The sequence below is a fragment of the Dermatophagoides farinae genome, chromosome 1 (assembly GCF_024713945.1).
Source record: "Dermatophagoides farinae isolate YC_2012a chromosome 1, ASM2471394v1, whole genome shotgun sequence".
In the NCBI taxonomy this organism is placed as follows: Eukaryota; Metazoa; Arthropoda; class Arachnida; order Sarcoptiformes; family Pyroglyphidae; genus Dermatophagoides; species Dermatophagoides farinae.
The window spans coordinates 8801054-8814720 of NC_134677.1; the positions used below are offsets into that span (position 1 = coordinate 8801054).

General features: G+C 30.9%; 3 protein-coding genes across 3 annotated transcripts in view; 2 read left to right on the forward strand and 1 right to left on the reverse strand.

Moving 5' to 3' along the window:
• The first annotated feature begins 379 nt into the window (after positions 1-379).
• Positions 380-1298, forward strand: LOC124491694 (uncharacterized). Its single transcript, XM_047054378.2, has 2 exons — positions 380-678; positions 758-1298. Exons 1-2 carry the CDS (start codon positions 507-509, stop codon positions 1129-1131), a joined length of 546 nt encoding a protein of 181 aa, XP_046910334.2. The 5' UTR covers positions 380-506; the 3' UTR covers positions 1132-1298.
• Positions 1299-1917: 619 nt separating this feature from the next.
• Positions 1918-4997, reverse strand: Sin1 (SAPK-interacting protein 1). The gene is made up of 6 exons (XM_047056286.2): positions 4463-4997; positions 4085-4396; positions 3433-4009; positions 3070-3371; positions 2633-3010; positions 1918-2558 (listed from the first exon to the last, which is right to left on the reverse strand). Exons 1-6 carry the CDS (start codon positions 4752-4754, stop codon positions 2191-2193), a joined length of 2229 nt encoding a protein of 742 aa, XP_046912242.1. The 5' UTR covers positions 4755-4997; the 3' UTR covers positions 1918-2190.
• Positions 4998-7437: 2440 nt separating this feature from the next.
• Positions 7438-13667, forward strand: part of LOC124491768 (pre-B-cell leukemia transcription factor 1) — a 41886-nt gene continuing 35656 nt past the window's right edge. Inside the window, exon 1 of the mRNA XM_075735483.1 lies at positions 7438-8591. The gene's annotated coding sequence lies outside the window, so the exon portion shown is untranslated. The remainder of the gene's footprint in view (positions 8592-13667) is intronic.

Sequence of the window (13667 nt, forward strand, 5' to 3'; positions counted from 1 at the left end):
ATTCAAACCAGACACACACACACACACACGCACAAACACAATTGAGTTATTGTTTATAAGAGAGAGGGAGACACGAAGATGTCATTGTTTTATCATCAATGGAATAATTAAATCCAATTATTATTAATTATAGTTGGGTCACACACACACACACACATAAAATGAAAAATAAAAGAAAAAATGTTTTCAATTTCATTCATCGTCATTCAAAATGATGCTAGAGGCTATCCCGTTTTTTTTTCTTTAACCTAAAAAAATAAAACATTGTTATTGCGTGATTTTCGACAAAAAAAAGGGGTGTTGGTTGCAATTGATGAGATTCTCTTTTTATTTAAATACGGGATTAATTACCCGTAAAAATTTCTCTTTAATTAAAAATGTTCATTTTTGTTTTTGATATAAAAACGATTGTCTTGTTGTTGTTCAAACATCTCAATACGTTTTTTTTTTGATTTCTGTGCATCGTGCAAAAATTCTTATCTTGTTTGTTTTGGCAACTGTTTTTTATGTGTGTGTGTGTGTTTCTTGAATATCGAAAAAAAATGTTGCGTTTCCCGTTGTTCATTACCATTTCATCATTGGCAATCGTATTGGTTCATGGTGGTCAGAGTAAAGGGGGTGATACAATCATTATTGGTGGCGGTGGTGGTGGTGGTGATGATCATGAGACCAAAATGAGTAAGATTATCATCGAGAATTTTGAAATTTTTTTTCACTATTTCACTTCTTCTTCTTTCTATTTTTCTCTGCTTTCAAGTTCCAATACCAATTATGATGCCACAACCAAAAACTTATCATCATTCGTATACGAAAATTATTCCAATACATATTCCGGCGCATCAACCACATGTTTTCAACGTCTATGGTGGTCATGGCGGGTACGGTGGCCACGTTGATCATCAAAACTATGATTATTATGGCGGCGGATATGGTGGTGGCGGATATGGTGGTGGCGGACATTATGATGGTGGATATGGTGGTGGCGGACATGATAGTGGTTATTCTGGTGGATATGGTGGTGGATCTGGAGGAATGGGTGGCCATTATAGTAGCTCCGGTTATGGATCTTATAGTAGCCATATGAATCATGGTGGTGGCGATGATGGCTACGGTGGTGGATCATACAAATAAATGAAAAAAAAAACATTTGAACATTTTCAATTGGAATGTTTCCTTTATTGAAATATAATCGTAAAATGTCGTATATTTTTTATTCATTTTAAAATGAAGTGAAATTTTCATTATATCATGCCATTATCATAATTTTCTTTGTAAAATTCAGATAAATAAATTATTTTTCTATTCTAAAAAATAACGAAATAAAATAAACTAATCGATGAATGAATTCTATCCAGATGTTCATTTTCGATTAGTGTCATCATCACCATTATCATAAAGGTTCTCGAAATATTGAATTCTGAAAGAATTTATGATCATTATCATTGAAAAATTCCAAAACGTCTTATGAATAGTATAGTTTAGCACAAACACACATAAATTCTGGTGACCTTTCCATTGTATAAAACAGAATGTTGCCATTAAAAAAAATTTTTTTTTAAATAAAACCATTAGCCTGTTTATTGTCGTTGTTGTTGTTTGGTGCCTGTGTGGACACAAGTGTGCTAAATGATCTTTACCCTTGTGAAACATGTGTCAAATCATATGATGATGATGATAATGATGATGAGGTCCAATATGATCATAAGTTAGCGTCTGTCTTTTATTTCGTTAGAAAAATCGGTAACCGGTAAATCGGAACCGGGAACTGGAGATCATAATCTTTAAATTATCATTAAATTTAAAGTATAATGATGATAATGAATTCGACGAAGAGAAAAAAAAAAAAGAAGTTTTTTCCATCTAAATGTTGACAACATGACAACAGCTTGGAAATGGATGTCATCGATTATTGAAGTATTTAAATCATTCAAAAAGACCAGATTAAATTTATTGAGAAATGAAAAAAAAACGTATTTCATAAGAACAATCAAAACATTCATGAAAGTGTATGTGTGTGCGATATTTTGAGGAAACAGAATAAAAAATTTGTAAAACTTGATTATGTATGTAAACGATATAGATAAGGAAAAATTTGGATGATGAAGAAAAAAAAAGAAAAACGAACGAATATCTTTTTGTTTGTTTGTTGCAAATATCACTTTTGATCACGAAACATTTTCCACCAATCAATCAATCAATATTTTTTGAACCACGAAATTTACTACGAAATTTTGATGTTCGAAATAAATCATGATGATGATTTTTATTATCATCACAATTATGCATTGTATCCATCATTGAATCGTTCACTATATCTTCACTACCGGATTCAGATGAACCAGATGATAATCGTGATTTGAAATAAATTTTTGTTGATATATTCTTTTTACGATTCTTGATAGTATGATATTCATTTCGACGTATGCTTGTACGTAATTTCATTACATTCTGTAATTTAAAAACAATTTCTTCCGCCGTACTCGATTCTGCATCAAATTTAATATGTTTAAAATTATTTCCATTCCAATAGACAATTTTAAATGCTTGTCGGCCAGCAACTGTGGGTGTGTGCATGTATGGAATTGAATTGAATTAGTCAGAAAAAATTATTTAAAAAAAGTGAAATAAATACTTTGTTTATGTGACGGTGCCACATGACAGTCGACAACATCTTCAACATTAATGTTCATTGCTTTGATGCCCTGGAATCGGGAGAATAATTTTTCAGTCAACAGACTAGACGGACTACGAGCATTTGATTTGGGTGTTATTTCCAATTTTCCTTCGGAAATGCCCATTTCAACCGGTGTATTATAAAGTTTTGTAACTGAATTCACATCGAAACATTGATATAATGGTGCTTTCATTATATCAATCAGATTCGAGCTGTAATCATTTGGATCACGTATCTTTTTCGATGCCATATTTGTATTATTTGTATCAAGATTATATAAGGCAGATGATGATTTATTCAGACGTAATCCGGTAATGCCTTTCGGTAATGATGAAGCTATGTGAAAAAAAATCGCAATAATTATTATGAAATCTGTATACAATGAGCAAACAAACATTTTTCTTTAACCGTTAGTGTTTCCACCGATTTAGTACCGGAATCTTTTTCCGGGAATTCCAATAAAAATTTCACCGATGGTCTGATTGTGTCCAAATGGTGTTTATCCAGATATTTAGAAACTGGTGAATTCAAATCAAGCAAAACACCGGGCTGTGAACGTAATTCAAGACGACAATCTGATGTTCGATTACGAAATAAATGTGGACGTCGTTTCTTAATTTGTTCGACGATCTCTTTCAATTGGGTAGTGGGAGAATCGACAGTAAATTGTGAGAATACATCTTCGGAATCGATAAAACTGAAATAAAAATGGTGATTAAAAAAATATTGGAAAATTATCAACCAGTCTTGACACTCACACAGTGATAAATATTTCCGTTACAACTGAAACCAATGCCAGATATGGAAATCCATAACGTTTGACGTCATCGGTAAAACCTAAACTTGGAAAATCATTATCCACATCACCATTTTCTTCGGCAATTTTCAATGCATAAGCCGTCAGCACTGGTTTAAGTGGTGGACCTATCTCTAAATGTGTGTAATGCCAACAAATCAATCCGATTAGATCACAAACACGAGCATTAGCCAATACAACAACTTCGATCCAATTTGGACCACAATTGATGCCGGATATGGACGGTTGAAATCGCTCAGTAAAATCATATGGTTCAAATTCTGGGTTATTTTCATGAATATTGAAAAAAATTCGAACCCTTTTCGTATGAGCTGTACTATCACTAAGACGGCCATCGAATAGCGTAAATTCATTGAATGGATTGACCGGTGCCATCGGTGATTGTTCAATTCGTTGACTGAGCATTGATTTTCTTCGTGGTTTCGATAACAAATCTTTGACAATTTCATCACCAGGCGATTGTTCTGGATCTAATTCTTTTTTTGGAAATAGAAATTTTCGATATGCATCGGTTTCATCTATAGATGAAAAAAAAACAAATGGAAAATTTTACTAGAATTTTGTACGAAACACAAAACAAATGCATTGCTTACAATAAACATTTTCTTTTGGATCAAATTCAAGCAAATCACGTTCCTGTTGAGGTAGTTGTTCAGCATCCAATACGATACGTTTGATACGTATAATATCACCTTGCGTGTTTTGTGAAACAATCGGTGTCGTACCTTTCCATGTGACCACTTTAGTTTTCGATTGTACTTTACGTTCTCGTTTAAGTTTTTCCAATTTTTGAGCAGTATTTGATCGCCGCCGTATACCAATCTCATATGATTCATACATTATGTCCAATGATTGTGTTGGTTGATCATCATCGATCAATTCCGATTGATATTCTAATTCAGTTTCTATTGCCATGTTTTATATATAATAATTAAAAAGTTGAACATTTCAAAATCAAAAAAAAAACTCACTTTTTAACAATTCTATCTCATCGTCATTAGTTTTGAAATCATTCAGACTAATGATTGTTTGATTATCAGCTGATGGTAGTTGATCATGACTCGAACCATCATCATTATCATCATCATCATCATCATCATCGGAATAATAATAATCAAAATGATGTTTATAAATAGATTCATATGGGTAACGATTCGATTGTTCATTTAACATTACTGTTTCACACATTCCAGTATCATCACATGTAATGAATGAATGACGAATATGGGATAAAATGAAACGTTTATCATCACAAAGAGACATTTTCGTTTTCTATCGGTTGATCAATTAGTTAGTAGAAATAAAATTATCACAATTTGTTTGGGCCATCAATCAATCAATCTATCATCATCATCATCATCATTATTAATGCCATTGTGTGTTGAAATATCGAAACAATTTTTCATTTGTTTCACGTTTGGATTTTTCGTTTTTTAATACCCGGACAACAACAACGAAATCAAAACAAATCATCTGTGTTTACAAAAAAATTTTTAATCTCACCGTAAAAAAATAACAATTCCACTGCTACCATCTATGATCTATGGATGTAATTAAGAATGAAAAATTCAATAACAACGCAACAAGCATGGAACATGGAACTTTTTCTTTTTTTTTTCTTTTGATTGAATCATGATTGATGCATTCAGGGCTGAGGTCAGAGTTCGGCAAGAAAAAAAATTCATGCCTTCAAACATGATCTGATCATCATTTTGATGTGGCGGTCAAATATGTGAATGATGATGATGATGATTCACTCACACTCAACATACAAAAATGATGACCGAATTCAAATTCAAATCTAGTCTCTACCCATCATAATTCGTACATGTTGGACTCTCTTTTTTTTTTGTTCAAAACGTGAAAAAAAACTTTATCGCCTTCAACATTCCACATTCTCCTGAGCCAATCGATAGATAGCACAGAGAATGAAATCATCACATTGAACATATAGACAAGGGAGGACACCACCACCACCACCATTATTCGGTATATGGGGACGGCAAAAAACAACCGCGATCCTGACATCTGTCAATCAAAATCATCATATTACCCCCATGCATGTATTTCACCAAAATATTCATTGATCGGTATAAATGAAAAAAAAGGTTCGTCATCATCATCATCATCCATCACGGTTCATCATGGTTCGATTTGTAATTTTTTTTTTATGAAAATCGAAAATCATCATCATCGTCGTCGTTGTTGTTGTTCAAAAAACACAAGAGCGAATCGAATTAATCAAATGTGGATCTTTCTATCGTGTATCTCTTTGTTTGAAAATGGGAAATCAATGAAACAAAATGAAATCGAAAAGATTTTTTCGATTCGTGCCATTTTGCATTTTGGAAGGAATTTAGCCAATTGATTCTCAATGTTGTTGTTGTTGTTGATATTTTTGTTACGGTTTAACGTAAATGTTTTTATCATCAAACACATCATTTATTGTGATTGGATTTCCAATTGATTTGCAAATTATTTTACCAGGATTATTTATTCTTTTTCACTTTGTTTGATCTGGTTAGATCAATGTCCAATGACCAAGAAAAAAAATGAATAAGCGAATGACATTCATTCAATCAAATGAAATGTGATTATGATGGTGCTTAAAGGATTTTCTTGAAACAAGAAAAAGGTGTGACCATTGTTTCACCTAGCTCCGCCTATTTTCTTTGAAGTCAATCTCTGTTTGCATGATACAGTTATCACTCTCTTTTTTAAGATTTTAGTTAGCCATTTGGTGGTGATCAAAGTTTTTTTTTCAATAATCGATGATTATTTATTTATTTTTCTGTAAAATGATTTTGTAAATTTTATTTTTCATCAAACTTGTCAATAATACAAAGACAAAGACAATGTATGATTTCACATTAGTCAAAAAATAAGAAATAAAAAAGGAGGTTGGCGCCTGACTGGATGCAAGGCGTGACTATAGAGAGTGAGTATCAATAATAATCGAAATGAATGAATGAATGAAAAAACAAGACGCATGTGAACCAGAAAAAAAAACCAAAAGAGAGCCAAGCCTTTTTTTCTCTGTCTAACATGAATGACAGACATCCATCTACATCCAATCCATCTCATTGTGTGCATTATTTTACAATCAAGTTTCAATCGCGCGCGCAAACCAATTTTTTTATTTTTTTTCTGGTGCTGTTGTCCATGATGATGATGATGATGATCAATGTTTGAGAATCCTCGTGGTCGCCCCGTGTATATTATTACCGCACATGCATGCATGTGTGTGTGTCGTAGATGCCGAAAAAAAACAAAGCAGCTGTTTAGTGTATCTCCGGCCACCACATATATTTGAATGAAATGCGCGCCAACAAACTGTTGTGGGATTCAATAAGAAGTAGTATTAATATCAGTAGAATATGAATTACATGAACACATCTTTCTGGAGTAGTAGTAGTAGTAGTACTTGGTATGATTGAATTAACCACTACGTCCAAAAATACCCGAAACTAATATTCATGGATTCCACTACTACCAGATCTAGGATACATGTATACACAAAACACAAAAATTCACTGTTAATATTAATTCCACTACCAATTTGAAACAATTTGATCATTTTGATTCATTTTTCTATGCTTCTATACAAACATTTGGATAAATAATGGTAGTGGCATTCATTAAAATCAGAATCACAAGAATATCTTCTCTCCATTCATCACAATTCTCTTTCATATGTTTCAATTATTCAGCTTCCTCCCTCCCTCGGTGTGTTGATAAGCTACCCATCATACTACCGACCAAACAACCGATCCAACACATACATATACACAATTCATTTATTTCATTCTCAACATAGTGCTCATACGTATCATACACATCACTATTGATGGACTGCTGTCACATAACGAAATATAAAAGAGAAAGAGAGAGAGAGAGAGAGAGTTTGTTGTCTGCTTTGATCTCTCTTTTTTCTCTTGAATTTTATTTCGATCCATTCTCTTTTTGTTTGCTGCTGCTATTTGCCGTGCTGCTGCTTATGATTGTTGATGTTGCTGTGCTGTATGTTGCTGTCTGTCTGTTGTATATGTTGTTTGTTATTATTATTGGCATTGGTTGTTGATGTGTATGTTGTGCGCTCCCGCCGCTGTCGTTCACTCTGTTACCGCCGTATATACCATCATTTTCCATTTTTTTTTTGTTTCAATACAAAAAAAAGAATTCTCCATCATCATCAACAAAATCCATCCATCAATCACAAATAATAATCGTCGACATTCGGGCGACAGATTCTCTCTAAATTTCTCTTTCATCAAAAAAGAAGAAAAAAAAATTATTATAACAACAAAGTGATGAAGAAGATCCATCATCATCATCATGATCATCAATGATGTGTGTGTGTGTGTGTGTGTGATCCACCAATAAATAAATGAGAGTATTTAACTCTGCATTAAATGAATGAATACGATATAATAAATCCTCATCAAAATTGACAACAACAACAAATAATTGAAAGTGAAACACACACACAAATGCACATAAGCATATCAAAAAGCATCAAGAATCTGTCAATTTAAAACATCTCTTGTGTCAAAAAAAAGAATTAAAATAATTCACCTGTACGAATCAAATTCTTTATTTATTTATTTCTCAATCAATGTCAACACAATAAATTAGCTAATCTCGTCATGATAGTAATTTTCCACATTATAATCTTAATTGATTGATTGATTGATTGATCGATTCTTGATTTTGTTTCATTTTTTTGTGCTATAATAGTGGTGACATTCATAAAGTGTGTGTATATTTAATTATTAATTATCACATTTATTTATATGTATAATTAAAATGAATTAATTTATAATTGAAAAAATGAAATAATTAATCGACCGGTATTTTTAACAACAACAACAACAACCAACCATCAACGACAACAATTATTTTCTTTTTTTTTTACATAATTCATAATTGATCACTCCATGTATGTGTGCGTGTTGTGTTGATGATCATTATATTAGAAAATTAATTGATTTCCAATTCATTCATTTGATTGTCGGTTGATTGAAAATCTTTAATTACTTGATAATTTTTTTTTTTGCTTCAAGCAAAAATCAAATTGTTCAATATTTCAACTTTTAAAAGGTAAGATTTCTTTATTCTGTGTCTGTGTGTTTGTGTAATTGAGTGATTTTTTTTTGTTTTGTTTTGCTTCCTAAATTTTTTTTCCATTTTTTTCATGTGTGTGATATAAGAGGATTTGATTCCTTTTGTTTGTGTGTGTGTGTGTGGTATCCTTTTAGTGTCCATTTTTTTTCTTGGTTGTCATCATCTTGTTGTTTTTGTTGTTGTCTTGTGTTTGTGTGTGGTCTGCCTAAAGGCAATCGATTTTCAATCAATGACAATTGTGTGTGTGTGTGTGTCACACACACAGAAATAATCCTGATTACTATTATTTTTTTTCTGTTTTTTCTTCCTGTATCTTCCTGTGTTTTGTTTTGAAGAATTTTATTATTGCCTTTTTATACATTGAATGATTTAGTTTAAGTTAAGCTACTTTGTTTTTGAATTTTTCATTGTTTTTGTTTTCGTTGTTTTTATGGCCGAACACACACACACACACTGACATACACGATAATGATAACAACCTGTGTGAAGACAAGAATATTGTTGTGTTTGAATGAATAAAGTGGTAAAAAACAAAGAATAAGTACCACCACCACCACCTGGATAGTGTTTTACACAATCTAATAATTCCCAGAAGAAATTTTTTCAAATTTTTGGTGCTGATTAATGATGATTGTTTTTATTTCATTGACGACAAAAGAAAAAGGATTACTGTGTAAAGGTTCCGGATAAATTTTTATTTATTATGATGATGATAATGAAAGAATTAGGGTGCTTTTACTCTTCTTTTTTACAGAACAGCCCACAAACAATTTGTGAACAATAAAGAAATTTTTAGAAAAACAAACAAAACAAGAACAATGAATGAATGAATTTTTTTTTAAAAAAAAAATGAAGCAACAAACAGCCCATCATCATCATCATAATAATAATAATCAAGTAAGCAACAAGCTATTATGACCAGAGAAAAAAAACAATTTTTTACAACAACAACAACAAAATAATATGGGCGACATATGATCCATTTGTTGTTGGTAAAATAGGGAATGATTTATGATGTGTTTGTGTGTCTGTTTATGGTGTGTGTGTGTGTATGATGATGATGATTGTAATATTCAGTTTTCCAAATGGTGTGATGATGGTTAGTTGGTTGGTTGGCTGATGGGTATTTTGTGCGCGCACACGTCAATAATAACCATTATTGCAAAAAAGCCCCCATAATATTTTCTTTTAATAATTTTATTTTCTCCACTCTGTATGTTTTTTCAAAAATTTGTCTATGATTATTGTCTGTGTGGTTTTTTTTTTGTTTTCGTTGTCTTTGATTCGGTATATATTGATGATAAATGTCTATTGTTTTTTTGTTCTTCGAAAGTTCCGTCTATTGAATAATATTCGTCTTGTTTGTGTGTGTGTGTGTGTGTGTTTGATGATCAATCAACCATTCACAGAATAGTAGGTCCGGTAAAATGATTTGATTGTTTTCTTTAAAAATTTTTTTTTTCATTGGAAAAAAAACATAAAGTTTGAATCCAATCAATGATTCATTTTGTGTATTGGAATATACAGAATCGTAAGTCTTATCATTGGACGCTAGATGGCGTACATTGACAAAATTATAATCAGAATATTTTGATTCTTTGATTGATCTAATTTTTTTTGTTTTTGTTTTTGTTTTTGTGTGTTTGTGTGTGTTTTTTTGATGAAATCAAAAATCTAATCATCATCAACAACAACAACAACAACGACATTCGATTTGATGACATTGGATTGTCAATCGATCGTTCAACATTAAACATTCACAATTCAATGTGTGTGTGTGTGTGTTTTTTCATCTGTACAAATACAATTCTCTCATTGATGATGATGATGATGATGAATATAATTGACAATGACAAAATATTTTTCATTTTTTTTTTGTAGAGATGAAAGAATGCAATCGTCGATTTATACCATGATGATGATTGTCATAGGACAGGATCTCTGATTGACAAATATCAAAACAAAACATTTCATGTTTGTGTGTCTTATGATTTGGAAATCATCATTATCATCATCGATAGTTTTTTAAAAGTGAATCGAATCGATTATTTCCAATTTCGTTTCGATTGTTTCATCATCATCATTATTCTTTGGTTTTGTTGTTGTTGTTTTTGTTGTCGGTGTTTGTTTTTCTATTTCCTCTTTTTTTTCTCTCTGCTCTTTCAATGATGACATTTGATTTCATTGTCGTCATTTCGTATTGTGTGTGTGTATATATTACTGTTTGTTGTTTACCTGGTGAACAACAAAAAAAAAATTCAATTGATTTCCACTGATGAATCTATCATATGTGGATAAAATTTGCTTCTGTGGTTGTTGTTGTTTTCTTTCAATGATAAATTCTATATATATAACAAATGCATTGGATGATGATGATTTTGATTTATAAATATTCATCATTCGAACACACAAACAGCAGACATACATTAATCATTTTATTTTCCAAATTATTAATTAGTGGAAAAAAAATTAATTATACAGAGAAAAAAAGATTATGATGATGAATGAATGAATGAATGAATAACAGAGTTATAATCTGATTATCTTGATCATTTGATTTTGTACCTGAAAATTAAAAAAAAAGTCTTATCATTCAAAAGAAAAATTTCAAATAAACATGTGGGTGTTGTCTTTACCATTTTGATATTAAACGATTATCATGATGTTGATGATGATGATGATCATTGTTTCATCAAATGAACGAAAAAAATGTTCATTATATTGTTGTCGTTGTGTTGTGTTTCTCATGATTATGATTATTTACAATGGCGCCGAATCTTTCTTTTTTTTTCTCTGCAGGTAGTCATCATCATCTTTACTTGTGATGTTTCAAGTCAACTATTATTTAGCATACACACATGGATCACAACGTTTTTTGTTTTTTTGTTTTGTTTTGTTTTGTTTGCTACAAGCAAACTTTGTTTAAAATTCATTTTACTTTTATGTATGTGTGTGTGTATGTATGTATGTATCCTCTTATCATCTTCCTGTCTTTAAGAAGTAGAATTTTTTTCCATTTCTGTATTTGTGTGTGTGTATGTGTGTGAATATTGGTTTATTTGCCTGTGTGGAAAACTTTTGATTTTCATTTTCATCAACTTGCAATTGTTTGGTTTAGCCTATTATGATTATTATAATCATTAAGCAAGCAAACAAACAATTGTCTACCCTTGTTCAATGATGCTTGCAATTGTGTCGACAATGGTGTAAAAATACGTATACATACATAGCATATACATGGCCATTCTTTTTGTTTTCTTTCACATCAACCCTTTATTTTCATCATCATAATCATTAACATTATGAATAAATTTTCTTTTTTTTTGATGATGATCACGAAGAAAGTGAAAAAAAAGTGTCTGATGGTTGTTGTTGTTGTTGGTTAGTGTGGTTAGTGATTGTTATTTATTTATTTTTTTTTCGTTTCATTCAAAACGATAATAATGATGATTATGTCTACCTTTTTTTCAACATTGAATTTTCGTTTTTGGTTTGCTAGTTTTTTTTTGTTAGTGGTCATCATGGTGTATCTATATGTGTGTGTTTGAAAATGACTATTTCAAATGAGATAACACAAAAATGGATATTCAAGTCACAGAGAGAAAAAAACAATGATAATTTGATAATTATTTTTGGTTGTTTTAGCTGTCTTGTTTTCAACAGATTCATGTCCATATCATCAACAATAATCTATCTCTATTTGTGTGTGTGGATAGCTCGAAAGATAGATTGAAATTGAATGGAAGTGAAATTTTCAAATCTGATGATGACATTTTTTTTCGCTGTTTCTCTTTAATTTTCTCAACGATGATGATGATGATGATGATGATACCTGTTATCAGCCGTGTATGTGTCTGTTTTTTTTTTTTTTTTTTTTTTTTTTTTTTTGGTTGAAGAATTTTTTCCATTTCATTTCGATTTCAGTTTTTTTTCGTATGTCAATTAACGAATTAACTGAATGTTCATTTGCAATTGTTGCCTCTGTTGTATTTATTTTGGTGCATATCGACAACGTTTATAATGATGATGGCAGCAGCAGAAAATAGCACCCAGGAAAATGAAATTTCTATCGTTTTTTTGTTGTTGTTGTCAAAATGCAGAAAACGTAAATGGCCATATGTGTGAATGATAAAAATTTTTATCTTGAAAAAAAAATTCTCGAGAATGTTCTCTCCTCACTCGCAAACATACTAACTAATATGTGTATGCTTGGAAGAACAAGTTTTTTTTTGTTGGAAATTAAAAATTCAAATCTCACACAGTTGCAGACTGACCAAAAAAAAAAATTATGTCACAGCTTGTCAATCGTTAATGAAATAGATTCGTTTTTTTTCTTCATATCGCGATGAAAAAAAAAAATTTCTTCTATTTCTCTTTACCTCATTTTTTTGATTAAAATAAAGTGATAATAAGTGACTGGACATTGTCCACACACACACACATTGAAAAGCTATGGATTAAAGATCCACCATGTGTGTGTGGGTTTGTGTGTCATTTTAGTGATTTTTTTTCTCTCTCTCTGTGTGTATTTATTCAGCCACACCTCCGTTGAAATGAAATTTTTTGCTTTTTGATTTTGGTTTAGTCAAACATCATATCATCGGTAAATGGTCGTTGAATCGTTGAATTTTCAGTTGATTTAAAAAAAAAAATTTTTTTTTGGACTGTGTGTTGTGTGTGTGTTGATTGATTTTAATAATATTGACATTAGCCACAACCAATAACCATAGTTGGATATATACAATAGTGTGATTTGTTTGTCTTTGCGTTTTTTGTTGTTGTTGTTTGTTCTGTATGTGTGTGTGTTTTTTCTGGATGCTGAATATATGTGACATAAATCTTAATCAGAAAAAAAAGAAAAAAAAACTTGGTAAAGGAAAATGAAAATTACAATAATAAACGTGTGTGTGTGTGTGTTTGTGTTATATTTGTCCATAAATACACGTACTTTTTGGATTTTTTTTTGTGAATTTTGATAATGATGGCGGAAAAATGTCACACACAAATCAAACATCAACAAATCCAATAACAATTTTTTTTGTACATTTAAAG